At 40.2% G+C, this 27,348-nt stretch overlaps 1 protein-coding gene across 7 annotated transcripts; it reads right to left on the bottom strand.

Moving 5' to 3' along the window:
• Positions 1 to 759: 759 nt before the first annotated feature.
• LOC5517629 (sodium/calcium exchanger 2) lies at positions 760 to 27,266 on the bottom strand. Of its 7 annotated transcripts, none has more exons than XM_032362094.2 (21): positions 26,850 to 27,266; positions 22,649 to 22,731; positions 19,968 to 20,998; positions 17,651 to 17,689; positions 17,132 to 17,229; positions 16,679 to 16,723; positions 16,304 to 16,438; positions 15,193 to 15,332; positions 14,823 to 14,934; positions 14,262 to 14,364; positions 13,302 to 13,514; positions 12,770 to 12,938; positions 9,280 to 9,403; positions 8,851 to 8,992; positions 8,331 to 8,418; positions 7,999 to 8,089; positions 7,766 to 7,888; positions 7,268 to 7,343; positions 5,280 to 5,433; positions 3,819 to 3,994; positions 760 to 2,711 (listed from the first exon to the last, which is right to left on the bottom strand). In XM_032362094.2, exons 3-21 carry the CDS (start codon positions 20,676 to 20,678, stop codon positions 2,580 to 2,582), a joined length of 2,871 nt encoding a protein of 956 aa, XP_032217985.1. In that variant the 5' UTR covers positions 20,679 to 20,998; positions 22,649 to 22,731; positions 26,850 to 27,266; the 3' UTR covers positions 760 to 2,579. The 7 variants fall into 7 exon arrangements, 6 of the variants coding, with proteins under 6 accessions (XP_032217985.1, XP_032217983.1, XP_032217986.1 ...); XM_032362092.2 differs by lacking the exon at positions 26,850 to 27,266 and adding an exon at positions 25,614 to 25,774; XM_032362095.2 differs by lacking the exon at positions 22,649 to 22,731.
• Positions 27,267 to 27,348: the final 82 nt, after the last annotated feature.

The following is a 27,348-nucleotide window of genomic DNA, read 5'->3' on the forward strand; positions in this document are numbered from 1 at the left end:
ACTAGGCGGTCAACCTCTATATATGGACATTTTCTAAAATCTCGATTTAAAATTCTTCGGTCGTCGCCCAAGAGCCCCTCCCTGCTCTAACGGTCAACTAGAGGAACCAGACACTATAAAAAGAATTAGCCACGCCCCTTTTCGGCTGAATAAAATTCAAACTTCAAGATGACAACACGCCGTAACATTACGTCGCTAGTGAGACTTTTTAGTTGTGCTATCGTTAATAATGTGAACTAATTTTTACTGCGCATTCCTGCTCTTTTGGTGATTCATTCATTGTTAGTAGCCAAGAGAAAATAAACTGAGCAAACGAGAAGAAAAGTTTGGGTTTCGCTCCTCGTGGACAAACAAGACACGCTTGACAGAACTCCTCAGCGCGTGGCAGTTTACTAACAAGTGAGCCTTGCATGTGGACTTGGCCCAGGCCCTTTTATGGTGCGGGTCCTTGTTTAAGCGAAAACTACGATGGCGAAAATGCCTTTCTATATGTTGGATTAAATTAGGCGGGGGGGGGGGGGAGGGGGGTCATTTGCCTACCCCCCTGTCCCCCCTATATGTTAGCTGAAGAGGGAGTTACAAAATGTATAAAGATATCCTATATACTGTTTTTTTTAGCGCGCCACGATACCCGAAACTCCGAAGGTTGTGATATAAGAATAAATCCACTGGAGGGCCGGCTAGCAAGTCTGCTTTGTTATTCCAATAATTGTAACATCGACCTTATTCATCAAACATGTCTCAAACTCGCTCAGACACTTTGAGGTACACCAAGCTCCTTCGCTTTATTCAATATATTAAATATTTCACTCTATTTCCAATCTTGAAATTAAAATTTTAGTATTTACATCCCGAGCAAAAATGCTCTATTAAATATAGGAAACAGTGCTAATAAAAAAACACGTGGTTTTCACCCAAGCCTCGAGAATCGAGGTTCAATGTTATAAACCCAGCCTAATGCCAGGTGTTCTTATAGGAGTTCACCCTATGACGTCACAAAACGTCGGGTAGGGGCACATAGAACTAGGCTGGTTAAATATATGCTGCTGCTGGTTATACAGTTAAACTGTTAGTTGCAAGCAAGGCCAGGGATGCGTTGTGCCCCGATATCTCACTAATATTTAGACATCACCGGATGAAGTTTTATTCCGTTCTACATAAGTATTTAGTGTCTGTCACCTCTATATGTACCCTAGGTTCGATTACAAGCCGTTTCCGTGAGCCCGCGGTACGGGCGGAGGACTTTATAACCGCCTGACGTTGGCTGGTAATAGAACCGAATGTATAGTACTTTTGTGAAATACTTTTTTTATTTATTACAAAATGTTTTTTTTTTTTTTATCTTGTGGGTTTTACGTCAATTGTGCAGACACTATTTGGAAACCCATCTGATTTTAATGTTTTGGTCATTCTAAAAAAAATGTGTGGAAAATGAAAAATTGGTGATTCTTGCTACAGCAAAAATTCAATGGAGAATGAATGCCAAATAATGATTTCTTTACTACACGAAATTAACGCCCATGATTGACGTGTATTGATGCCAATCCACCTTCCCCACACCTTCCCACAAATCTTCGCGTTGCGCGCGTGAAACCGAGGATAGAAACAAACTTTGACATCTTGTTAACAATTTTGACACCTGAAATCAGTTTCAAGCGCGCAAAGACTTGTGGGAAATACTAGGAAAGGTGAATATAATAAACACGAATCGGGGGCTAGCCAAATAAACACCAGTTACTACGATTTGTAACAATAAAGTTTGGCGTTAACTTCCTGTAATAAGATATATCTATGATTGCAAAATAAGTGTGAGAAATGATTTGAGAATCCAGAAAGGGATTGTGGGATCGGAACATAACAAAGGTATCTACCTTGTCCACCAAGCGATCCCACAATTTTCTCAATACGTGAACCTATGCCCAGTCCCCCTTAAAAAGCCTCTGTTAGCCGCCATTTTGTCATCCTAGCAAAGTACCAAGTGTGGAATAGCATACATTTCCATCGGCTGATTTAGCGAAGCCAATGCGGTATTTCCGATTGAATTTGGTAAATAAAGTATTAAACTTCGTTTTCGGATAACTATTTCGAGCTTTCAATTAGGCGCTAGGCGCCTTGCAGTATTAAATAAAAACAATAACAAAGGTGTGGCTGACAACGGCTCTTTAAGCGAGACATATTCATATTATTTACAAGGGTTGTTCTTGTTTTCACACTATAAACTTGTGCGGTCTCCTCTACAAGTGGACTCACTGTCTATTGTTGATACCAACGAATCATACCACTCGAAGAGGATTTTTCATTTAAAACCACATGCAGTTAGGTTTCTAAGCACTTGCTTTAAACGACCTTTCAATTTTTTAAATAACTTCATAAATAAAGTATCTTGCCACAAAAGCTTACTCTGGTTTTCTCAAAATGACGTCACACATTACATCGTTCCTTGAGTGATGTCATCATCGATTGGCGTGTCTTTAGATGAATTGCTTGCCATCTTATTGGCCTCTCGGCTCCAAGACGTGACGACATAGCTTAAGTGACGTATAAGGGAGACGTCATTGAAGGTAGAAGCGGAAGTGACGTCATAGACTCCCTGATATGTGGCCGTAGGCCATGAGACTGGATAACACGACGTAGATAAACCAAAGGAACAGAAGCAGCAATCCCGTCATCCATTTCGATAATGTCGGTCCTCCGAGTTCACCTTTGTACAGCTTCAAATAAAAAGGAATGTCGTTACTGAGGCGATCTTATAATGGGAAGGAACAATCGTTCCAAATAAAAAAATAATGGTTACGAGAGCCTAGTAAGAGGAATTCTTTGATTGTTCTGACTGGATATGGCAAACATCCCAATATCACTTTCGCTAGTTTCCACACGTGTTCTGCAAATAGCGTTGAAAGTGTTTACCAAAGGAGAACCGCACGAGTCATAAATGGGAGGGTGAATCCTAGTATTGGCCCCAAAACTTGACTTTCCCCATCATTTCGTAGCTTTTTTAGGCTAACCTGGAGAACTTACAATGCGACGCATGCTATATTGACCACCTTGGCAGTTTTGTGAAGTAAGCCAATAAAGATGCGAAAAACGTGCTATCTGATACAACGCGCGCTACCGTGGCTACCTTGACAGTTTTGTGAAGTAAACCAATAAGGATGCTAGAAACGTGCTATCTGATACGACGCGCGCTACCGTGGCCACCTTGACAGTTTTGTGAAGTAAACCAATAAGGATGCTAGAAACGTGCTATCTGATACGACGCGCGCTACCGTGGCCACCTTGACAGTTTTGTGAAGTAAACCAATAAGGATGCTAGAAACGTGCTTTCTGATACAACGCGCGCTACCGTGGCTACCTTGACAGTTTTGTGAAGTAAACCAATAAGGATGCTAGAAACGTGCTATCTGATACGACGCGCACTAGCGTGGCCACCTTAACAGTTTTATGAAGTAAACCAATAAGGATGCTAGAAACGTGCTATCTGATACGACGCGCGCTACCGTGGCCACCTTGACAGTTTTGTGAAGTAAACCAATAAGGATGCGAGAAACGTGCTATCTGATACAACGCGCGCTACCGTGGCCACCTTGACAGTTTTGTGAAGTAAGCCAGTAGGACGTGAGAAACGTGCTTTCTGAATAGCATCAGTGTCACTAGACAATCAGCGTGACATAGAAAAGCTTCAGATGATGGAATCAGTCTAGTTATAATGTGCATGTCAATCAAAACAGTTATGCATGGCGCATGCTTATCGGCCAAAATGCTTTAAAATCTGTCTTGGTGGCCACGGTTGCTCGCGTCGAACTTAGGGATTGACTTACATATCTTCTTAGAACCAGCAAGAAGAGACAAACACCACCGCACAATGCGAAGACCAAGACAGAAAAAGCCAGATTACCGCTGGACACCTTGTACACAGTACCACGGGCGGCGTGATAACAAGTACTCATCACCCATGGCAACCCAAGACCAAGGAACACGTTGACACTATTGCTACCTGCGGAATAAAGAGGAAGCTAGTGTGTAAACGGGACATTAAGAAACGCGATTACGCTATTTATACCTGCGGCAATAAAGCGGAAGTTAGGAGTGTGACTTAAGCGTTACAAAGATTTAAAGTCGCCATGAAGAAGGACTGAATAAAAGGTCGAAACGTTAGCATTTTTTGGGACTCCGTTTTGGTTCTCTATTTTATCCTCAATGTACATGTTATGAATGAATTGTTAATATATGCAAAAGTCGTTTCCGACGCATCAGTTAGATATTTACTTTCACTTTCCATTCGACATTTCACTTATTTGCTTTACGCGGATCTCTTCATTGTTTGACTAAGCATGCGTAGTTACTGTTAGCAAAACAGGTTTTATATTTGCCAGGCTAAGATAACAGTTTAACGATTACCTTTATCCTTAATCTTACCGCTGTTACATTGCTTAATTTTGCATATTACTATAGTCAAACGCTTCCTTTTTATACTGCTCTTGCTATTTCTATCGAAGGAATTTATTCTTAGTCATTTATTATTTCATCGTTGTTTTTCTTCCCAAAGTCAACACCCGATCTTCTATTCTTACATCATCCTTAAAACCAGTTTGACCAGTTTATTAATGAGATTAGTATAAATTGAGCAGCATAGTAACTAGCTCTAGGATTGTACTGTAACTGTTGCGAGGACACTACACGGCAGTGCTCTAGGTTGGTTTAGTCAGGACTCTCTAAAGTTGGCTTCGTCGACTTTCCGGGAAAGAGATGTTCCTTCACTACCTTCCGAAAGTAAATGCCTTCGTACAGCCAACCTCCTTCTAGCCAGTGGTAGCCCTACCATTTGTAAACACTCAAGCGGTGCAATAAAGAACAAAGAAGACGGTCAACCCTTGCTCAGCGTGTACGATCCCCGGCTACCCCCAATACCATAAAAGAACCACCAAAAAAACCTCGTAACATACACAACAGACCAAGGCATCCCATAGGACCCAGAGAGCATAGCTGTTTGCTCAAATTCACTTAAAAAAAAACACGGGTATAATAAGGAACATGTCTCTTTTTTATACATATAGGCGAGATCCAATGGCAATGGGGACTGAAAAACCTACTTGGGTCGAAACTCTGAGGCTGTGAACGCCACGTTTATAGGAAACCATCATAAGCAGAAGAGCAGTGTTCTCAAATTCTTCTAAATCTATCGCTCTGCTTCGCCTCCATTCAAAAGGAGGCGCCCACCCCCCCCCCCCCCCCTTTCCCTCGCCCGTCGCCTATGAGCGTCCACGTGATCGCATACTAACCAGTGATGTTGCCAATAGCAGCATCAGCGCCGGTATCTTGTAACGCCGCTGAGCGGCTAGCCATGGTGTCTGGCAGACTAGTGCCAATGGCGATGATGGTGATCCCCGTAACACTGTTTCTGAGGTCCACCACACAGCCTAGCAGCTTTCCGAGCTACAAAAAAGAAGAGGTACGTTTTTCCTGCACGCTCGGCCTATTCCTTTCGAGATTAAACAGAGTGTGAAAAGGTGTGAAAAAGAATCCATTTTCATCGGCTGTTTTGGGGAAGTCAATGCGATATTTCCGATTGGATTTGGTAAATAAAGTATTACACTTTGTTTTCGAATGATTATTTCGAGATTTTAACACGTTAGGCGCATTGCAATATTAAATGAAAGCTATTATATAAGGTGTGGCTGACAATGGCAGATTATTTCTTACTGGGATACCTGTGGTAGCCCAGTCATAAAATGCAACTGTTTCTTTTTTCGTCGTCTCGCGTTTTTGCAAAATACCCAAGAATCTTTGCGATACCTTTTGCCTAATTTAAAACTGTGTACAGTAAACTGTGTCATGGCCGCCATCTTTGTAATTGTGTAAAATCAACTTAAGCCGGATTGATTTCGCTGTATTTACTCGTGTTTGCATTTGCGACTGGACGAAGAGACCGGGACACGTGAGGCTCGAGATTAGAATGATCTACTGCCTGCTTTAGACAGTTTACTCACAGGCTTCCCACCCGCGTCAGTTAAGGAACATTTTCAATAAAATCTAGAGCATTGTGTTGTCTTTGTAATGTTGTTGATCTCGATCCTTGAGAATATGTAAGCTATATGTTATAATTTCAAGTCTGGATATTCATTTACTTTCAAAATTAAAATGTTTAAAGAATATGATAGCATAAAAAGATATTGTTGTTTATTTTGCACTTATATAAATAAAACAATAAATTTAATGTAAATTATATTGTTAATACAATATGGCTCACTTTGGTGGTAACACATTGAGGGCAGTGAACGAAAGAAACGTTTAAGAAATATATTTTTTAATATTAATGAATGTTAAAACATTCTCACATTCTCATTTTTCCTTTATTTTATTTCGGTGCTATCTCTGCTGCGGGGATAGTATTTGTAAGATTTTTACACTGCAAAAGATAGGACAATCAGCCCCATCTACTTAAATGTAGCACACCTCAAGTCCAACCCCACCTCAAGAGATGATGCTTCTTACCTTTCTCGCCCCAAACATTGTTGTGATATGGCATATACAATAAAAAACAAGATTATACATGTTTTTCTAATATCCAAAGGTGGTGGGCAGTAGAATGTTTGTCATACATATCACAACACAGGGCCCAAACAAATTGCAGATCTCAGGTATCCCAGTTATCCCTGCGCGCTGGATCTAGTTATTGTTTGCCATTGAAAATACAACGGTTTATTTGCAAGCAAACTTCATCGCTTGAATTAGCCGATGGAAATGGATGCTTTGTGTGACTCGGCATTGAGCGGGAGCGTAAAATGGCGGCGTGATTGGCCTTCTTTAAAATTGTAGGATTAATTTAGCGTCTGCTACGTTTTTTGCTGCCCGCCACAGAAATAAAAGGCCCTGACGTTTTAGATTATCACAGGTTTCCCGCGCTCGCTCAAGGCTCTTTAAGACTATTCAGGTGAATGACAGCCATTATGCAGGCCCGTACCCAGGGGGGGGGGGGGGGGGTGCACCCCCACACAAGGCTGAAGGTCCACTTCCGGCTCCCAATGGGCGTGCTATTTGTAGAAAAAAAACTATTAAGCATAAGCTAGATCACTCTGGTACGTAGCCAAATCCGACAATAAACGTCCCGTAGAGATACTGCAAAGGCATAAAAAAATTCCCTTTTTGTTTTTGTTGGAAAAATTAGGTCCACTTTTTCGGATTTCGCACCCCCCCCCCCCCCCCCCCCAAAAAAAAAAATCCTAGGTACGGGCCTGTTATGATGCTTGCATGAGTCTGTTTGCATTACCTGCTCTATGACTGCTGTGAGAGCGGCAATAAAAAGAAGTGAAACCACAAACGCCGGCCATCCGCCGAGTAATGGTCTGCAACATCAAGCGTCTGAGATGAGTACGGTAACATTGAGCGCACTGCTGCTAAACATTATCAAGCTGACATTCGTCACTAAAAATGACGGTAGGGGCACCAATCACAGTTGATGATGATGATGATGATGATGATGATGATGATGATGATGATGATGATGATGATGATGATGATGATGATGATGATGATGATGATGATGATGATGATGTTGATGATGATGATGATGATGATGGCGGCGGCGGCGGCGGCGGTGGTGGTGGTGGTGGTGGTGGTATGATGATGATGATGATATCATGGCGACCGTGATAAGACGCTGATAATTGTGCTGGTGATATGGTCGAAAAAGTATTAGTAGTACGTTTTTGCCAATATAACACAAAGGAAGCAAATACAAAATAAACATGTGCTTTTTTTCTCTTACCTCGGTGGAATAAATGCGAATAGAACTTTCCAAAAGAACGTAAGAAAATGCATGATAAAATCTATCGAGTTCAAAGGCAGCTCATTTCCATCCTTGTCTTCGTCACCTTGTATAATCATCGCACTATGAGGGCAGAAGATGAGATCAGTGAAAATACTACTGCAATGTAGGTGCAACGTACGACATCACAAAGCACATCCACAGAAAACTGAAACACATAATGAAAAACTTACTCCTCAAACTGGGATCGCCATGTTTTCGACAAGCTTTGTTCGTCCTGAGATGTGATGATGTTAGCCACTCTGTCCACGATATCGTCCACATCTGAGACAGAAATAGCAATCATTTTGCAATGGGCTCTTGTTCTAAACATAACGAACGCGATCCATACCATGCAAATGCAGTATATATTTTTCTTAGCAACCCCGCTTACTCGAACCCGCGCTAACCCAAACCGTGTCTTCCCTTAGCCCTTAGAGTTCAAGCAAGTGGGTTTCGTACTTGCCCATATCCTAGGCTATGGGGATTTCTATTCTTTAGCTATTAAATGGGTAAGCCCACATACCACTTGAGATGTGAACCACTGTCGCAGTTCTATTTCCTATACGAGCGCCAGTACTTGGGTCATGTAACAGAACAACGAAGTTTGTATCCTAGAAAACAAACAAACCATTTAATTAAAAAATACTCTGTTGTTAACGTATTCGCGCTATTTTTTATTTTTTTTAGCTACGGGTTTGCTTTTATTTAAAGCCCCACTGTCACCAGTTTACTTCCGGTCGATTACGTAAAAAGTTCCGATGATTTTTAACGGGAAACGCGAAAAATATTTCAAAATTGTGAAAGCAGTGTGTCTATTGGAAGTTTCTTTGAGGATGTGATTGATAATTTAAAGCGGATGACCTGTTAAGTAGCGCGGATTCTAATAGATTATATTGTCTTTTAGGGGTTGAGGTTTCCATCGGACCTCGCGGAAGTAAACTAGTAACAATGCGGCTTTAACCAAATGGGCCGAGCACAATTTTGAGCCCGTCCAGTTTTGACCCTAGCACGCTGCGGCATCGTCTTCTGCGCATGCGTCTTACCTGTGTCTCGGTGTTGATTTTGACCGTGATATGTTTGGACATTTCGCCGTGATGAAATGTCAACAGACCGTCGGTCACTTGCTCATAGTCACACGTCTTTGCCTCAAGTTCGTTCTTGGTACCGCCTTTCGCCGTCCCATTCCTGTATACAATGAAGTCGGTTAGAGTTAAAGGGGAAGTTTCGTGGGTTTTCCGTAGGTCACGGTTTTCTACAATCTAAGAAAATCCCCATCATCTTTGCTGTTTACTTCGTCATCCAGTCATATGGTATATTAAGGAATGATAAATATTTAGTTATTCTACAAGAGACAGACTTTTTTTGTTTATAAAGGCGGCTACATATCCACCCAATGAACCCCCAACCCCTCCCCCTCCTCTCTGGGTAGGTATCACTAGGTATCACTATAGCTAGGTATCACTATAGCTTACATGGTGTGATACTTGAGCGTAACAGTCCCATCACATCCTTTTCGCCGTACGACGGTGCACGTTGCCTCCCCCGTCACGAAATTAGCGTGGTAGCTGGCCTGCTCGAACGAGAACTCCCCCGGCACTGAGAAGAAATAATTGAGACTTCTTTAAACTCGGATGGTTTATGGCTGATAAATACACAAGGGCATAATCATTTTCACAGCTTTCAACCAATCATCGCAAGATATTCATTTTTGCTTTTCTCATATAATACACTTTCTTATAAGAACGTCAAATTTTCAGGCAGTTTTTTGGGGGGACATTTCAAGGCTAAATATTTCTTACCGATGTTCTTAGAATTTTAGCGTATATAAGAATATAATAATAAGGTTGTTAATTGAACACAATTTGATTCTGCATTTTAGAACGCACCAGGAGGCTAGGTCATCGATGATGTCTGTAATCCCCTCAGGGGAGGGGTTTTTTCATACATACTATCGTCATCGATGATGTCTGTAATCCCCTCAGTGGAGGGATTTTAAATACATACTATCGTCATCAATGATGTCTGTAATCCCCTCAGTGGAGGAATTCTTAATAATACTATCGTCATCAATGATGTCTGTAATCCCCTCAGGGGAGGGGTTCTTCATACATACTATAGTCATCAAAGATGTCTGTAATCCACTCAGGGGAGGGATTTTTAATACATACTATCGTCATCAATGATGTCTGTAATCCCCTCAGTGGAGGGGTTCTTCATACATACTATCGTCGTCAATGATGTCTGTAATCCCCTCAGTGGAGGGGTTCTTCATACATACTATCGTTATCAATGATGTCTGTAATCCCCTCAGGGGAGGGATTTTTAATACATACTATCGTCATCAATGATGTCTGCAATCCCCTCAGTGGGAGTTCTTCATACATACTATCGTCATCAATGATGTCTGTAATCCCCTCAGTGGAAGGATTTTTAATAAATACTATCGTCAACAATTATGTCTGTAATCCCCTCAGTGGAAGGATTTTTAATATATACTATCGTCATCAATGATGTCTGTAATTCCCTCAGGGGAGGGATTTTTAATACATACTATCGTCATCAATGATGTCTGTAATCCCCTCAGTGGAAGGATTTTTAATAAATACTATCGTCATCAATGATGTCTGTAATCCCCTCAGTGGAGGGGTTCTTCATACATACTATCGTCATCAATGATGTCTGTAATCCCCTCAGGGGAGGGATTTTTAATACATACTATCGTCATCAATGATGTCTGTAATCCCCTCAGTGGAGGGGTTCTTCATACATACTATCGTCATCAATGATGTCTGTAATCCCCTCAGTGGAGGGATTTTTAATACATACTATCGTCATCAATGATGTCTTTAATCCCCTCAGTGGAGGGATTTTTAATACATACTATCGTCATCAATGATGTCTGTAATCCCCTCAGTGGAAGGATTTTTAATTCATACTATCGTCATCAATGATGTCTGTAGTCCTCTCAGGGGAGGGGTTCTTCATACATACTATCGTCATCAATGATGTCTGTAATCCCCTCAGTGGAGGGATTTTTAATACATACTATCGTCAACAATGATGTCTGTTATCACCTCAGTGGAGGGGTTCTTCATACATACTATCGTCATCAATTATGTCTGTAATCGCCTCAGGGGAGGGATTTTTAATACATACTATCGTCATCAATGATGTCTGTAATCCCCTCAGTGGAGGGGTTCTTCATACATACTATCGTCATCAATGATGTCTGTAATCCCCTCAGGGGAGGGATTTTTAATACATACTATCGTCATCAATGATGTCTGTAATCCCCTCAGGGGAGAGGTTCTTCATACATACTATCGTCATCAATGATGTCTGTAATTCCCTCAGGGGAGGGATTTTTAATACATACTATCGTCATCAATGATGTCTGTAATCCCCTCAGGGGAGGGGTTCTTCATACATACTATCGTCATCAATGATGTCTGTAATCCCCTCAGGGGAGGGATTTTTAATACATACTATCGTCATCAATGATGTCTGTAATCCCCTCAGGGGAGGGATTTTTAATACATACTATCGTCATCAATGATGTCTGTAATCCCCTCAGGGGAGGGATTTTTAATACATACTATCGTCATCAATGATGTCTGTAATCCCCTCTGTGGAGGGGTTCTTCATACATACTATCGTCATCAATGATGTCTGTAATCCCCTCAGGGGAGGGGTTCTTCATACATACTATCGTCATCAATGATGTCTGTAATCCCCTCAGGGGAGGGGTTCTTCATACATACTATCGTCATCAATGATGTCTGTAATCCCCTCAGGGGGGATTTTTAATACATACTATCGTCATCAATGATGTCTGTAATCCCCTAAGGGGAGGGATTTTTAATACATACTATCGTCATCAATGATGTCTGTAATCCCCTCAGGGGAGGGATTTTTAATACATACTATCGTCATCAATGATGTCTGTAATCCCCTCAGTAGAGGGGTTCTTCATACATACTATCGTCATCAATGATGTCTGTAATCCCCTCAGGGGAGGGGTTCTTCATACATACTATCGTCATCAATGATGTCTGTAATCCCCTCAGGGGAGGGGTTCTTCATACATACTATCGTCATCAATGATGTCTGTAATCCCCTCAGGGGGGATTTTTAATACATACTATCGTCATCAATGATGTCTGTAATCCCCTCAGTGGAGGGGTTCTTCATACATACTATCGTCATCAATGATGTCTGTAATCCCCTCAGGGGAGGGGTTCTTCATACATACTATCGTCATCAATGATGTCTGTAATCCCCTCAGGGGAGGGGTTCTTCATACATACTATCGTCATCAATGATGTCTGTAATCCCCTCAGGGGGGGATTTTTAATACATACTATCGTCATCAATGATGTCTGTAATCCCCTCAGGGGGGGATTTTTAATACATACTATCGTCATCAATGATGTCTGTAATTCCCTCAGGGGAGGGATTTTTAATACATACTATCGTCATCAATGATGTCTGTAATCCCCTAAGGGGAGGGGTTCTTCATACATACTATCGTCATCAATGATGTCTGTAATCCCCTAAGGGGAGGGATTTTTAATACATACTATCGTCATCAATGATGTCTGTAATCCCCTCAGGGGAGGGATTTTTAATACATACTATCGTCATCAATGATGTCTGTAATCCCCTCAGTGGAGGGGTTCTTCATACATACTATCGTCATCAATGATGTCTGTAATCCCCTCAGGGGAGGGGTTCTTCATACATACTATCGTCATCAATGATGTCTGTAATCCCCTCAGGGGAGGGGTTCTTCATACATACTATCGTCATCAATGATGTCTGTAATCCCCTCAGGGGGGGATTTTAATACATACTATCGTCATCAATGATGTCTGTAATCCCCTCAGGGGGGGATTTTTAATACATACTATCGTCATCAATGATGTCTGTAATCCCCTCAGGGGAGGGATTTTTAATACATACTATCGTCATCGATGATGGTAATACGGGTGAGATTAGGTTCGCCGAGGTCTGTAATCCCCTCAGGGGAGGGGTTCTTCAGCAACACGTAGAAGTCTTTGTTTTTGGAGAAGTCCTCGCAGGGCAGGATGGGAATTCTAAGGATGTGCTTGTTGATACCTGCGCGGAATGCCTGTGGAAATATTCAACCGTGATAGGTGGGTGGACTGGGTGAATTATAATCAACCAATTGTTCCCCTGAACTCATAAGGGGATTTTCTTAGAGCACAATCCACCCCCGGAAGTTCTTGTGCCGCTATACAGGGTATGTAAGGTTTTTTTTTTATCCCCCAAACCCGGCTTGAAAGACCCCCCCCCCCCCCCCCCCAACGACCGAAGCACACAGAAACACGAATATATATTTCGGTAAAACTTCAAATAAAAAGATTTCATTACCAGGTCAATGAGATTGAGATTTTATTTTTAATTAGTTTGAGGTTCCCGATTGTTAAGTGGGCGTATTCAATGATAAAAGCCAATTAATCAAGACCGTTACCATGGTTCCCTTGACTGTCTGGTACTCTTTGCCATTCTTGGCGCTCCCGTCATGTGTCTCGTAGTCCACACTGAAGCGCTGCGAGGAGCCTGGGGACGATGGTGTCACGCCATCTTCAAAGCTGTTCTCACTTATTGTGTCAGCTATCGAGTCATTGTGAGCGTAGATCATTTCTTTGCTCTTATGGACTGGAATAGCACCGTTAGTCTCGTTCTGAGAAAAAAAAAAACATATTTGAGTTAGCGGCACAAGGTGATGCAATGTATGCTTAAAAGGGGTATTTCCCCATTTAAAAATAGATTTGTTTATTTTATCCACTATATTAACTTGGTCATAAAACATATTTTCTTAAAATGTTGAGAAACAGTACACAAACAGATGGTCAGCTAGGGATGGAAGTATCCATCAAGTAACCAAAAAAGACTGACAAGTATTAGCAAAACATGTATACTAGGGCAGTACCTACGCCACCGAGTCCCCCCCCCCCCCAAGCCTCACTTTCTCTCTCCAGGGAATCCTGACTACAGCCCCCCCCCCCCCCCCCCTTGTCCAGGGAATCCTGGCTACCCCCGCCCTCCTCTCTCTTTTTCTCTGTCTATTTTTCTCTCTAGGGAATCCTGGCCACACCCCATCCCTCCTCTCTCTTTTTCTCTGTCTATTTTTCTCTCTAGGGAATCCTGGCCACACCCCCTCCCTCCTCTTTCTTTTTCTCTGTCTATTTTTCTCTCTAGGGAATCCTGGCCACACCCCTCCCTCCTCTCTCCTTTTCTCTGTCTATTTTTCTCTCTAGGGAATCCTGGCCACACCCCCTCCTCTCTCTTTTCTCTGTCTATTTTTCTCTCTAGGGAAACCTGGCCACCCCCTCACTCCCCAGAAAGCGCTGGCTATACCCCCCCCCCCTGTCCAGGGAATCCAGGCCACCCCTCCCTCCACGGCTTCGCCTCTGACTTAATCACTTACTACAGGGGTCATGGTGGGCACATTGAGTTTTCCGAATCTGGCGTCATCTATGGGCGTGACCGGGTCGTAAGGAGCGGGTAGAGCTGATACCAGTCCTTGGGATCTTAATGAGATAGTTAGACATTAAAAACACATGCGTGTCACACGAGAAACGAAGCATAAGTAGGGGAGATACTAATATTTTGAACCTGTTTATTTTTGAGGAGTATCATATGAGTGAAGGCGTTTTTTCCCTTAATTTCGTTCATTCAAATTTCTGTTAACATACATTACGTAGATAAACTTGATGATCTTGTCATAATTATCATCATTATCATAATCATCATCGCAATCATCACTTGGGAGGCATGAAGACCTGACACTCCTCAGGGACTGGGAATCCATTGTCATCTAGGAAAGGGCCCGTTTTTCACCGCACATTATAAACTTCCAATCATGAGACGTAAAAGAACTCCCTTAGAAAATCGCGCTTGGTTTGAGCTAGCGGAAGGCTCGAGTCAAATATTTTGAGGGATATAGTCAATTACGTTTGATATCGCAAGTTCCCTGTATTTTACTCACTTTTTATTGTTGTTGTTGTTTTGTAGGAGAATTATTTCCAAGTCTATGTGCTTGGCGCTCTTTAACACAGAATACGATGACGTCCCGAAAACAAATCTGTTCAAGTTATCATCTGTAGATTGAACATATAATCAAAATCGGTCAAATAGATTTTAGTAACATGATTTATCTCGAATTAGCACCCTCTAATGTACGCACCCTGTTTTAAAAAGTAGCCCCTTCTTTTCGCCAAATTGTTTATTAGGAAGAGTCTATTGTAAGTTCTTAGGACAATCAAACACACTTGCATATCTATCTTATTTTAACAACCCTAGGGAACCCCCTGACTACACCTCGGCTAGCACTACCAACATGACTATTTTTTTCATACCGGGTGCATTCAGCAGACGTGAGCCAACGAAAGAGCGTGTCAAGACATTCAGCGCCTTTTGACCTTCCACGTCCTCGCCTTCGTTAATTTTGATCAATTTTTTACTCCGCGTGACACTGCGTAGGGCCGCGTGACGAAACCTGTCGAAAGACGAATTTCTTAAGAGACGGATATACGGAGAGAGGTACGGTCAGACATACAGTCAAACACTGACGGATAAACGAATTCTTTAAGAGACGTACAGTCATACACTGACGGATAAACGAATTTCTTAAGAGACGGGTAGACGGACAGTGAGACAACCAGACACAAAAAACAGACGTTGTACGGACAGACAGAAGGACGGACAGAGAAAGGATATGACAGAAGGGCAAAAGACAGAGGAATATTAAAAGACAGTGAAGGGACGGACAAACAAACAGCCAAAAGGACTGTCGGATTGACAGACGGACGAACAGAAACAAACAGACTTACGTGAAGACATAGACTGACGAACACACAAGCAAACAAACAGACTTACGTACGGACAAAGACTGACGGAAAGACAGAGTAACGGAATGACCGAAAGAGTCAAAAGTCAGAGACATAGATAAACAGGCTGACGGACACACAAGCAAACAAATAGACTTACGTACGGACATAGAATGACGAAAAGATAGAGTAACGGAATGACCGAAAGAGGTCAAAACTAAGAGACATAGATAAACAGACAGACGGACAAACAAGCAAACAAACAGACTTACGTACGGACATAGAATGACGAAAAGATAGAGTAACGGAATAACCGAAAGAGGTCAAAACTAAGAGACATAGATAAACAGACAGACGGACACACAAGCAAACAAACAGACTTACGTACGGACATAGAATGACGAAAAGACAGAGTAACGGAATGACCGAAAGAGTCAAAAGTCAAAGACATAGATAAAAAGACGGACGGACGAACGAATCAAAATTAACGTAAGAGTTAAAAGACAGAGAAACAGACTGACGGAAGGACAGGCAAACAAACGGAGAGACAGTCAGACAGACGAGCAAACCGACGGACAGACGCAAGGACTGAGAATCAGGCGGACAGACAGACAGGTAGAAAGACAAAATGATAACGCACCTGAGTCGCGTGGTGGCCGCATTCTGTGGTTGCGCCTGCGACTGTTTCAAGTGTTGCAGCGCCAGCACTACGTGTTCAGCGGTCTGGTTGGAGTTCTCGTCAGGCTTCTGTCCACGCCATAACGTAACTACGTCCCTACGAATAAATAATATTAGGTTTATAATAACGTAAAGTACGTCTCCACGAATGAATATTACAAAAGTAGGTTTATTATAACGTAAACTACGTCCCTTCGAATAAATAATACAAAACTCGGTTTATCATAACGTAAGTACGTCCTTACAAATAAATAATATTACTAGAATATCATACACAACCTATTTTATCTGATCAAATTAGCATTTTATAACTGACGATCCAAAAATGAGTACATACCTGAGCTTGTCTCTACTTTTCGTCAGGTTTCTCAAGTCCTTTTCGCTGTTAGAAAACATACAACTAATATTTAACAATTATTTCATTTCCATTGAGGTGGATAGTGGCGAAATATTATTAAAGCCACTATCCGTTTTAGTATATATAACGAGCTTTAGAGCAATGTTCTTTTCGGAAGCACTTGCAAATCGGCTGTTACACCCGCCATTTGGCTTGATTTCGGGGCGCAGGAAAATATCCACCTCCTAGGAGGTGTATATTGCATTTTATCCCGAGTTTCTCAATCAATCAAATCGCTTGTTCTTGCGAAGTTCCCGAGTTTTATATACTAATAGTAAGTATTCCAGCTCTTGGAGAGAAATGTAGAGATACACTAACGAAAGAGCCAGGCTCAACGATCTCTGAGAATTACAATGTCAAGGAAGCCTATCTTACGTTGTCAAGGTAACTTACCTTACACTGCCCCTGTGCTGTTCGAGGGCTCGCAGCTCCATTGACCGGTGGATCATGGCGTGACTCGAAGGTGCATCCGTAAACCCTAATACGCGAACCTGCAGATGCGAATAACTGCTGGTTTCACTAACGACATCACAATTACGGGCTTGCTTAACAAAGCGAACAAAGCGCTAAAGAATTTCGATCAACCAATCCCTTCTTATTGTTCATAATTGAAAATACAGCGGCATATTTGCAAGAAAACTTTAAAATAACCATCCACGATTGAAGTCTGCTACTTTATTAATTATATTTGATTGAAAGTTTCTTAGTTATTTGCTTGAATTAACCGATGGAAATGGATTCTTTGTGTCAACCGGTATTGTGCGGGAGGGTAAAAATGGCGGCGCGATTGGGCTTCTTTAAGCCGACTGGTGGACGCAATATGAGACCCACGAAGAGATTACAGGCGTTAGAAGTACATGTTGTATCATTAGTCAGTATTTGCTTTACAAAAACGATCGACAGCATACTAACAGTGAGTAACGAGTTGTCTTGTAAATCAGCCTTTGAACCCTAGAAGAAAAAACGAAAGAACAAGTGGGAAAAAAAAGACATAGATCAACCTAAACCGCAATGATGGACAGAAAGACGAATTAGAGGTGGACTACAAAGTACAGACTAAGGCGAACTGCCTAATTCAACCTTATTCGACAGTGTCGTAGCAGGACTAGGAATATTGGAGGGGAACAATACAGAAACATTTAGAAAAAAATTGAGGGAACAGCCACGCCCCTCCTGGTCATTCCCTTATAATTTTTGAAAATATTGGGGGGGGGGGGGACGTGCCCCCAGCGCCCCACCCCCTGCCACGGCCCTGTTCGGGAAGAGATGGACATAAGAAGCTTATGAAAATGCTTAGAATTGTACCAGAACGCGGGTTGCGGAACGGAGCGAAATCTGGACTCAACTGAGCTTTATAGAGAAAATGGGTTTCTTAACGCTGCATTTGGCAGTTTGGCAAGAAAATAACTAAAAGAAAGTTAAATACGACTATTTAGTAGTTGTTTCAAATTGATTTCTTTTGTGAATCGCAGCGCGGAGACCCAATTATATTATGTCCCTGAATTGAATTTCAGCTGAATTCCCACATTGAACCGTTCTAAACTCCGGCCCAACACCCCTCATTTTTTCGACAGTCGGCATTTTTGCACCTAGAAGTAGCGTATGTTTTTAACTTTTCCGCGCTTTATTTGCGCAATGTAAATCTAGCTTGAAAACGGTTTTGTTACAGTAGAGGTAAGATTTGTAACGCGTGTAACGCAAAGTATATGGCGAAAGGTTTTGCAGTCTGTTACAGCCGCATATAATCAAGTAGCAAAACTACTTATGTTGGATGGATAGAGGTATTGTTGTGGTTTTAAACTGTGAAAACACTTTGAATAATATTTTTCAAGGCAAAAAAAAAAAAAAAAAACAACGAAAGTAAAATGGAAATGAAATTCACGTTACTATTTACAGACAAATTCAGAAATTCACCCTAAGCATTGCATCCACGATAAAGTATTTTTAGTATGTTTTAGTAAGTTTTTAAAAAATAATAAAAATGTAAAAAAAAATAATTAATTTAGAAAATTGATGAGTGGTAACGGTCTATTGTTAGTACGCCTTTAAGCAACCCTTTGATAATTTTTTTCTAAGTCGAGACCCCCAGATACGCTGTGACGTAAACTCTTTTCGTTGTTTTATGTTTAGAAGTTTAGAACTTTTTGTGGCTACTTTGCGGTTTACCGGCTAACTGTGCAGTGTTGAAAACTGAAAATGGGATTTGGGAACTTATTTTGAACAAAATCAACACGAATACTACTGTAAGATTATCGATTATACTGGTCGTGGGATATCAAATGGATTGCTTTAACGGTGTTTGCAAGCAAGGGATAAACTAAACGATTAATCGATCACATCGATCACAAGTGGGATTGTTAAAAAAACTTCTCTCCTTAGCCAACACGGGGCAATGTATCACAAGTTTTTTCTTGATTGTTTTGCGAGGTTTAGCACTAGAGTTTCCAAAAATTTTGAAATTTTCTATTAAGCTTTTGGATGTATCCGAAATAGGGAGTAAAATTTGTACTTTTATTATAAATTAAGTACACGATTTTGGTAATATTTGGGAATGAGCGAAGCAACAAAGAGCAGGGATTTGAGAGGGCTTTAATCTGGATCGTTTCTGTGGTAAATTTTCTTAAAAACAAACAAATATCAAAACATTTCAATCTCCAACATAAAAAAAAAAAATAAAAAATAGGCGGAAAGCGAAACCCGATCTTGTAATTGCGCACTTTATAATAAATACGTGTTTTGGCGTATCCGAGTTGTCTGTCCAAGTGTTTTTGAATTTGGATTCCTCTCTCACATTTGTGCTAATTGAAAGATTTGACATGAAGTAAAGTATAGTAAAGTCATGGAATGACTCCAATTAAGCGCATTTAAGATGTTATGGGGTCGTTCTGACAGATTTGTGCATCGCTAAGTTTACTCGTGTTTCATAACAGTCTAATGCTGGCATCTAGTGTTATTTGAAGATTTGTAGTGATAACACAAAGGCATAAAGTACCTATGGATTACGACCTTTACGGTATAATATCCCGCCACGGGATAGATCTTAATTGCGAATAATAAAGCATTATCAATACAAATTAGCTTATGGGAAAATCGACGAAAAATGTTTGAATAATAACTAAGCAAGGCATACACAACCAAAAGAATAAACAAAACGCAAAATGGTATCAGACAGAAGCTAATGTGCGATAACAAAGCATGTAATGTTAACAGTGAAAATGATAACAATTACCTGGGGTGGATCCACGCTTAGGATCTTGCCTCTGTTTCTACACCACCACCCATGGTCCGTACACCAGGCTGTCAGCACGAGTAGGGGGAAAAAAGCTAAGGTCATAAAGGCCTCCCAAAGCTCAATGACTTCAGGACTGTTCCACTGTATCACGAACAACATCCAGACGTATGCAAACATTGACCACACCGCCGTAACGACAAATACTCCAAACTCGCGGATTCGTTTCACTGTACCGTTAGGTACGCTCACAACGCAAACGGCAGTGATCAAAAGGAGGTTGAACGAAGCGGAACCGACGATTGTAAAGGTCCCTAGACCGTCTGTTGCAGTGGTCTGTCCTAGCGCAAGCTCTTGTCCCGTTTCAACAACGGCGAGTAGAATCTCCGGCGCAGACGACCCAAGCGCCATAAGAGTCAAGTTTGCTACGGTCTCGTTCCAAACGAAGACTTCGATCTCGACACTTTCGCCTTTCTCGTGGTCATAACGAGTCACTTTTCTCTTTTTACTTGTGATAACTTCGATACAACTCATGAATATGTCGGCTACTATGGCGATGCCCAGGAACAAGTAGAGCATCCCTAAAATGTAAAGAAATCCACGAATGCCATCGTTCCAAAGGTTTTCTGCCGGTAGAAGAAGCCAACTTTCGAAGCAGGGTGGACTATATTCGACGACATAACCACGACTGAAATTTGTCCTGTAAGCCATGATGGTAGTGCTATGAATAACAGTGTACTTGACAATTGGAACTGCTAATGTGCAAATTGATTGAAATCTCGCACGTTTGCCGTAGCTTGTGTAGATTCAACCGACGCTAGATAAATGTAGATTCTACAGATCCGAGCAATGGATCATCTCGGGCCATAACTTCAAAGCCAGGAAGCTGAACTTTGATTCAATATGTGGAAGTCGCGGCCAAGTCGTCTCGGTAATAATTTACATATGCAAAGTCTTGTCTTTCTGGTCAACGTATTGCATCGGCTTATTCGCGGTGTTATCCAACTCGGCAAAGAGACTCTCGCAGAATCCTATACACAAACAAATGGTGACTTCAGCGGAAAAATATAATACTACCCTTCAGAGCCTCGCTCTCGGCTCTCTACTGAACCCTATCACAGGTGTCAGGGGAAATGAGACTATCAGTGACCATGGCAACAACGCTAATGGTAAAACAGCAATTTCTTAAGCCTAAGTAATTTTCTGTTAGAAACTTAGCAGATTACAAGGACAGGTGAGGGTGGGGTTAAACGGCTCCAAACTCAATGATCGTAATCGAATAAAAGTCAAGCGAAAAACGTGACTATTATTGTCGAATGACATCCTGACATTTGGCAGCTTCTCCCGTCTGAGTTGACCTTCTGGTGAAAAACATCACTGTGTTCGGCAAACATACGGGCTGGCCGGCTGCGCTAATAACGCCCACTCTAGACTATTATAGATTGTTTTTTTTTAGTATCATGTTGTGTATAGAAAATTTGACCGAAATTCCTTACAGTCTGGAAAAAAAAGTACTCTTTCATTTATTAGTTAGCGAGAAAAAAAAGGGGCAGGTCTAATTTTCTTGTACTTTTCTTTTTAGAATTGACAAATAACCACTGCTCAGAAATGCTACGTCGCACAAGAATAAAATATCTTAAAACAGAGAAAGATTAAACTTCAATAGTGGTCATGATAAGTTAAAGCCCGAAAACGCGTGCACTTTCAGTCACGTTTTGTAAATTAAAACAAAACAAATAATTATTAGAATACTCCGTGATTCTTATCTCGTCACGCGGAAAACCATATATCACTAAGAGCATGTGTTCCTCACAGTAATAACCATTATGCTGTTCGTTTAATATGGAATTTCGTCCTTTTTAACCAATGTATATGCTCTTGCCTCAACATTCATGTGGTCTACTCTTTCAGCTCATTTCAAGGTTGCCTCAGGCGAATAAAGTGCAATGTTTGCCCTTTCAACATGTTATTCCCGTGAAATTGCCTCACTTAAATCGTCAGAATAGTCCTTAATTTTATATTCTACTATTCTTAGTAAAAGGCTATCACTGGAACGTGTGATGTACCGTGTACGTGGTGCGTGTGATTGAAGTGTTACCATGTGCGTATAGGATGTTAGCGCGTGTAAAACCCGCGTGTACGTTCAGCGAGTGAGTGGAACGTGTGAAGTGAGTTCCGTTAACTTGAAAATTGCATGTACTGTTAGAGTGTTCCCATGTTAGTATAGGATGTTCGCGCGGGTAGAACCTGCGTGTAGTGTGCGCGCGCGTGTAGGTTAGGTAAAGAGTTTGCGTGTTATCGTTTTCATTCAGAAATGCCGACGCCGGCTTCCACAGCTACCATAATGCAGCACAGTTTTTTGAGAAAAATAGTCTGTAAGAGTTCCCGCTAGCAGAGGCATCTTTATCCTTGTATTTCACATAAAAAATGTCAAAAATATTTCGTTAAGATTTTAGCATGTTTTAGAATTTATTTAGTTAGAATTCAGACGTTCAGAATTTAAAAAGAGGCCTCTGCTAGCAGGAAAGTAATAGAGCGTATAAAAGGAAAAAAGACAAATTTTCAAAATTACATGGAAATATTGTGTGAAATCAAAAGTATTTGTCTTGAATTTTGAGCGTAAAATTCCCATTGGTGTAAAACCGAATACCGAATAAATATTCGATTGAATGGAATATTACCTTTTTTCAGGTTTAAGCTGGTAGGGTGAGGCAGCCAGTCAAATCTCCGTCTGAGCGTTGTTTGTAAATTACGCAATCAACCTCTATAACAACATGAATGAATTCAGCGGTGTTTTTGTCGTAGAAATAAAGAGCAATCCTAAATTAAATTTTGGGCGCTCGCTTCCGTATAACATCAATTCTAATTCAGCTTAAGTAATCTTCATTTCCGAGACGCTTTTATTCGTCTGGGATTGATGGAGACTCCATTTTGAATAAGAATGTCTAATTTCAAGTTGAGGCTGTGGTGTTCTTACATTGGAGAAGGCTGAAAATGCTCTTAAATTTGAAAATATAAAAAGTATATAAAAGTAGATACTATATGAAATATTAGAAAAAGAATTATACACAGGATCAATAACAATAATATTCAGGGTAGTTGTTATGAATACAATTTGAATCTGCATTTTAAAATGCAACAAAACAATATTATGCTGCTATTGAGACAGGCATGTTTTTGGCGACATCAGGCTGGATGTTTTTATGAAAAATTTATAATACATCACAAGATCACACTAACTAAAATATCTTGCTGCCATCTGAGCCATGACATGTTTTAAGCATGCTCTTAGAATTTGGTTAAACATCAGGCTGGACGTTCTTATAAAAAAGAGTGTACACTATTTAATCGAGGAATAGCGGGAATCCAAACCAACATTATGCGTCTTACTTAATCCCATGCATGCTTTTCTTCAATTAACTTTAGTTCATGTTCAGGGAAGACTTTCTGTGATCCCAGTTAAAGCACAGCGTATACTTAAATATGCTTTCTTAAAAGTCGTTCTGGCTGCTACTAACGATACTTGTGAAACGGTTATGCGGTTATGCTTGGCGCTGATTGGCTTAACTCCTTCTCTATTTCAATTTGGTTTTAACATTCTTTGCCGCTTACTGTAATGTAATTGCAGTTTATGCCCACGGTACTTACGGTATTATATGCCAAAGGGGCCATTTGTTTCAGCTAAGGAAAACTCAATTACAGCATAATTGTAGGAGCATAGCAGGAATAAATGAAAAAAAAAAAAAACTTTTCGAGCAAAGCAATTGATATTTTGAAAAATATGCTATATCATATATGGAATTGAAAGTTTAATTTACCCAAAAAAGGGAGAATTGTAAAGTTTCAACAGTCCGGATTTCGGGTATCGATCAAGGAAACGTAAAAACAGACGGCTGGGCCATCTTCTGTTTACAAGGCTTAGTCAGCTTGGAGTATAACACCAGGCATCACGTTCCCTGTTTTTGGTGGAATAACCTGTAAACCTGTATCTGTCTTTGACAGATAACAATAGGTAAACAATAGGTAAAGCCGCCTTGCGAGGCTAAACGGGGCGCTCGGACATATAATAAAGCTTTACTGACGCTTCTTAGATGTGAAACCGAAACTATTTCGATATCTAAAAAGGTTTTTTTTTTAAATGACAACGTGTGTGAAGAAGAATCTTATGATACCTCAATTAGAAAAAGGGAACGGTAGGTGGTGCGTAGAAGACCCATTGATTAGACAGCAGCCATAGGTCTTTTGCTTATACTGCTATTCGTTCTCTTCTTAATAAAGACGATTAATTACGCTTAAACCCTAACTTTCTCTCCATGAACAAAAGTAAAACGAACTACGACATCAACATCGGAGACATATAGACGCGGGTCTATGATGAGACAGAATTAAACAAACGAGTCTAATGTTTGGAGGTCATTAAAACAACCCTCATACAGTAATTGTCACCTTTAAAAAAATCGTCCCCCAATTTTCTTTAATAATTCTCCCTTTTTTTTCTTCTTTTCATTTTGTTTGTCCATGTCTTCTTCGTGCGCGCGCATGTTATCTTGTCGTGTGAAGCTAATGTGTACTTGGGCTTATTCAAAACTGCTGTGTTCGTAATGGCGTGCACACTAAAGTGCTTAACAGAAGAATAAACTTGCATAGCCAATTGATAACATACCATATTTTCCCCCGCATTGGCTATGAAACTTTTCCAAAGAATTTTGCTTTGAGTCTTTCTATGAGGCTTAATTACATCGTGTGTAGAACTAGACTTTCCCATAAAGCGTTTTTGTATTTGAATAGTCTTGAACTTTTAGACGTGCAAATTAGAAAAAAAAACGATCAAAATTTTCATACACCCATGAACTGTGAATCCGATAACAAAGATACGTAACAAGCAAAATGATATTTCAAATGGACACACAAAATTAGTTTTTTAAAACGCATTTCATTTTTTAAATTAAAAAAAGGCACGATGGTTGTATGAGAGTCGATATCTATGTCTGTACTTTAAATCAATCTTTTTGAAAGGAGCTTGAGCTAAATATAATATAGAGAATCAATAACACCAGGCCGCCCCCTCTTGAAAATATCGATAAATTCTAGGGTAATCTTGAAGACAATCTTTAAGATTATAAGAAAAACAATTTAGCTAAGGGTTACCAAGTTACACACGGACTACAAAGAAATTTAACAACTGAAAAAAGTAAAATCAACAGATTAACGGAGAAATAAAACTCGCGTAATGAATTAAAAAAAAGAAAAATATTCCTGATTTGTGTTTCAAAGAGTTGAAGCTGGGGGAGAAAAACGTGAGACAGGGTGAAAAAGTTCTGTGTGACAAATTTTAACAACTGTGGATAATTTTAATTTTAGTTTGAATCTACTATCGTTAAACTGGGAAAAATAAACAAACAAACTGTTAAGAAAGGAAAACATAGCTTCCACCTCTATTACTCTATGAAATCCTAGTATTTCACTTTTACACGTTTTTTTTATAAAGTTTGCATCTTAAATAAATTTTGGCGTTATTGAGATGAACTGGTTTAGAAGTGGAAATTTTGCTCATAAGATTTATTATTAATATTTGTCTAAAGTCCCTTAGCTTACGCATAAATTTACTAAAGCCAAACCTGGCGAAATTGAAACAATTTTACTCACCAAGATTTATCCTGCGGTCTTCGTATTACTACAAAGTAGCCCTCTTTCTTTTAAGCCCAAGTAGATCTTTGATAAAGTAGAAAACTTAATGTTTGCCAGAGGCTGTTTTTTATGACCGAATTATTTCGAACGTTTGTTACTGGGACAGGTGACTAGGATTTATTTTTCAGGGTAAGTTTATGCAACGTTGTCATGGAAGCGTGGCATATCATAGAAAAGGAATTAAAGAAAATCATTGTATTCTTGAGGTTGTCTCACGTAGGAGGTTGTTAGAGGAGTGAAAACACACTAACAAGGTCGAATACTATGCATATGGTATGGCCAAAACAATGAAACGACGGGACAAAAACATTCAGGAAAGCAATCAGATGGAAGTCATGATTTCATTGATGATTTTTTTTAGAAAATACATTTTCTTTCTTTTTATTCTTTTTCATAATGTCTATATTTATCACATTTTATCTTTTTTTAATTTTATAATATTATATTCATTTTTTTCTCTAATTTGCCCGAGATTGTTTCGAAAGTGCCTAGCGAAAAATCAAACAGCTTATACTCGGTTGATAATCCTTATGGCACAAAATTCTTACCCCTTTTTCAAAATATGAAGCTTGTTTATAATTGAATAAATAATTTCAGAGAGAATCAATGATGATGTCCATTCTGTCTATCTCTTTGTTTCTTCGTAAAATTTTCAAATTTTCACGCACACACACACACTTAGCAAAACGCACAAAACTCACCACCATAGGGTTCCGAACGCCTTAGAAAACATTTTTTTTAATGAATGAGTTGTATGTTCTAATTTTGTATACTTGGTTGGATTTTTTCGAACATACAAAAAGATAGCTACTTGGGCATTATTTCTTGAAGAAACTGGTCGAGTGGAATGGAAATAGCGATAAAAAACTCTATGAAGGGAATTGTGGAGAATTGTGTAATGTTCTCAAGAAAAATAACGCGGTAAATGATATAAAAATTGTGAAGCAGATTGACATTATTACCGCGTAGTTGTTAATTCTGGATGATTGTCTGACGGCAGGAGTATAGGAGGCTGATTAACGCAAGCGCGAAGTTTAGATAGTACGAATAATTAGTATTTAACAAGCTAATACCGATAAACAACATGAAATTCGAAATACTCTACGTAATGCTCCAGGAAAAGAAAGTCTTTATAAAGGGATTTAAATATTAAAACATAAGCAAGTCATACTCAAGACCATGAATACAACATACCTTAGTCTTTGACAAGTATTCTGACGGCGAAGAAGTAAGTTATTATTGACATCGATTAGCAAAATCAAACTCATTGAAACTCACAAAGAACAAGTGGGGTCTCAAGAATACACCAACGTGAAGTCGATAGCTGGACATGTTTTCTCCCATCCACGATTCTGTTCGATTTAAAGAGTACATTTTTGCCTAAAAACGTTTACATTTTCCCAAGACGACTCGAGGTTTAGCTTCGAGAAAAAATTATTGCCCTAAGGTACAACTATGATCCAAGCGACAGAAAACAGCGTGACACCAATAACCACAACAAAAGCGTGACGTCCATGTAGGCACTTGCCATCCAGTAAGATCGATCAGTTGTGTTTTGTAGCGAAAAGCGACTATCACTTTGATCGTCTCCCTCTGATTGAACGGCTTTGTCAGGGACCCCTCGGAGAGACAGAGGCTATGGGTAAGGACATATAACGACCCCCCCTTTCCGAAACACGATAGGACATATCTC

The sequence above is a fragment of the Nematostella vectensis genome, chromosome 5 (genome assembly GCF_932526225.1).
Source record: "Nematostella vectensis chromosome 5, jaNemVect1.1, whole genome shotgun sequence".
NCBI lineage: Eukaryota > Metazoa > Cnidaria > Anthozoa > Actiniaria > Edwardsiidae > Nematostella > Nematostella vectensis.

Excerpts from the sequence above, each read along its gene's own strand:
- LOC5517629 (XM_032362095.2), bottom strand. The coding sequence starts at position 20,678 with ATGGCTTACAGGACAAATTTCAGTCGTGGTTATGTCGTCGAATATAGT. Across the intron at positions 12,939-13,301 it reads AGACAGTCAAGGGAACCATG|GCATTCCGCGCAGGTATCAA; the intron begins GTAACGGTCTTG and ends ATATTTCCACAG. Across the intron at positions 5,434-7,267 it reads TCACAGCAGTCATAGAGCAG|CTCGGAAAGCTGCTAGGCTG; the intron begins GTAATGCAAACA and ends TCTTTTTTGTAG.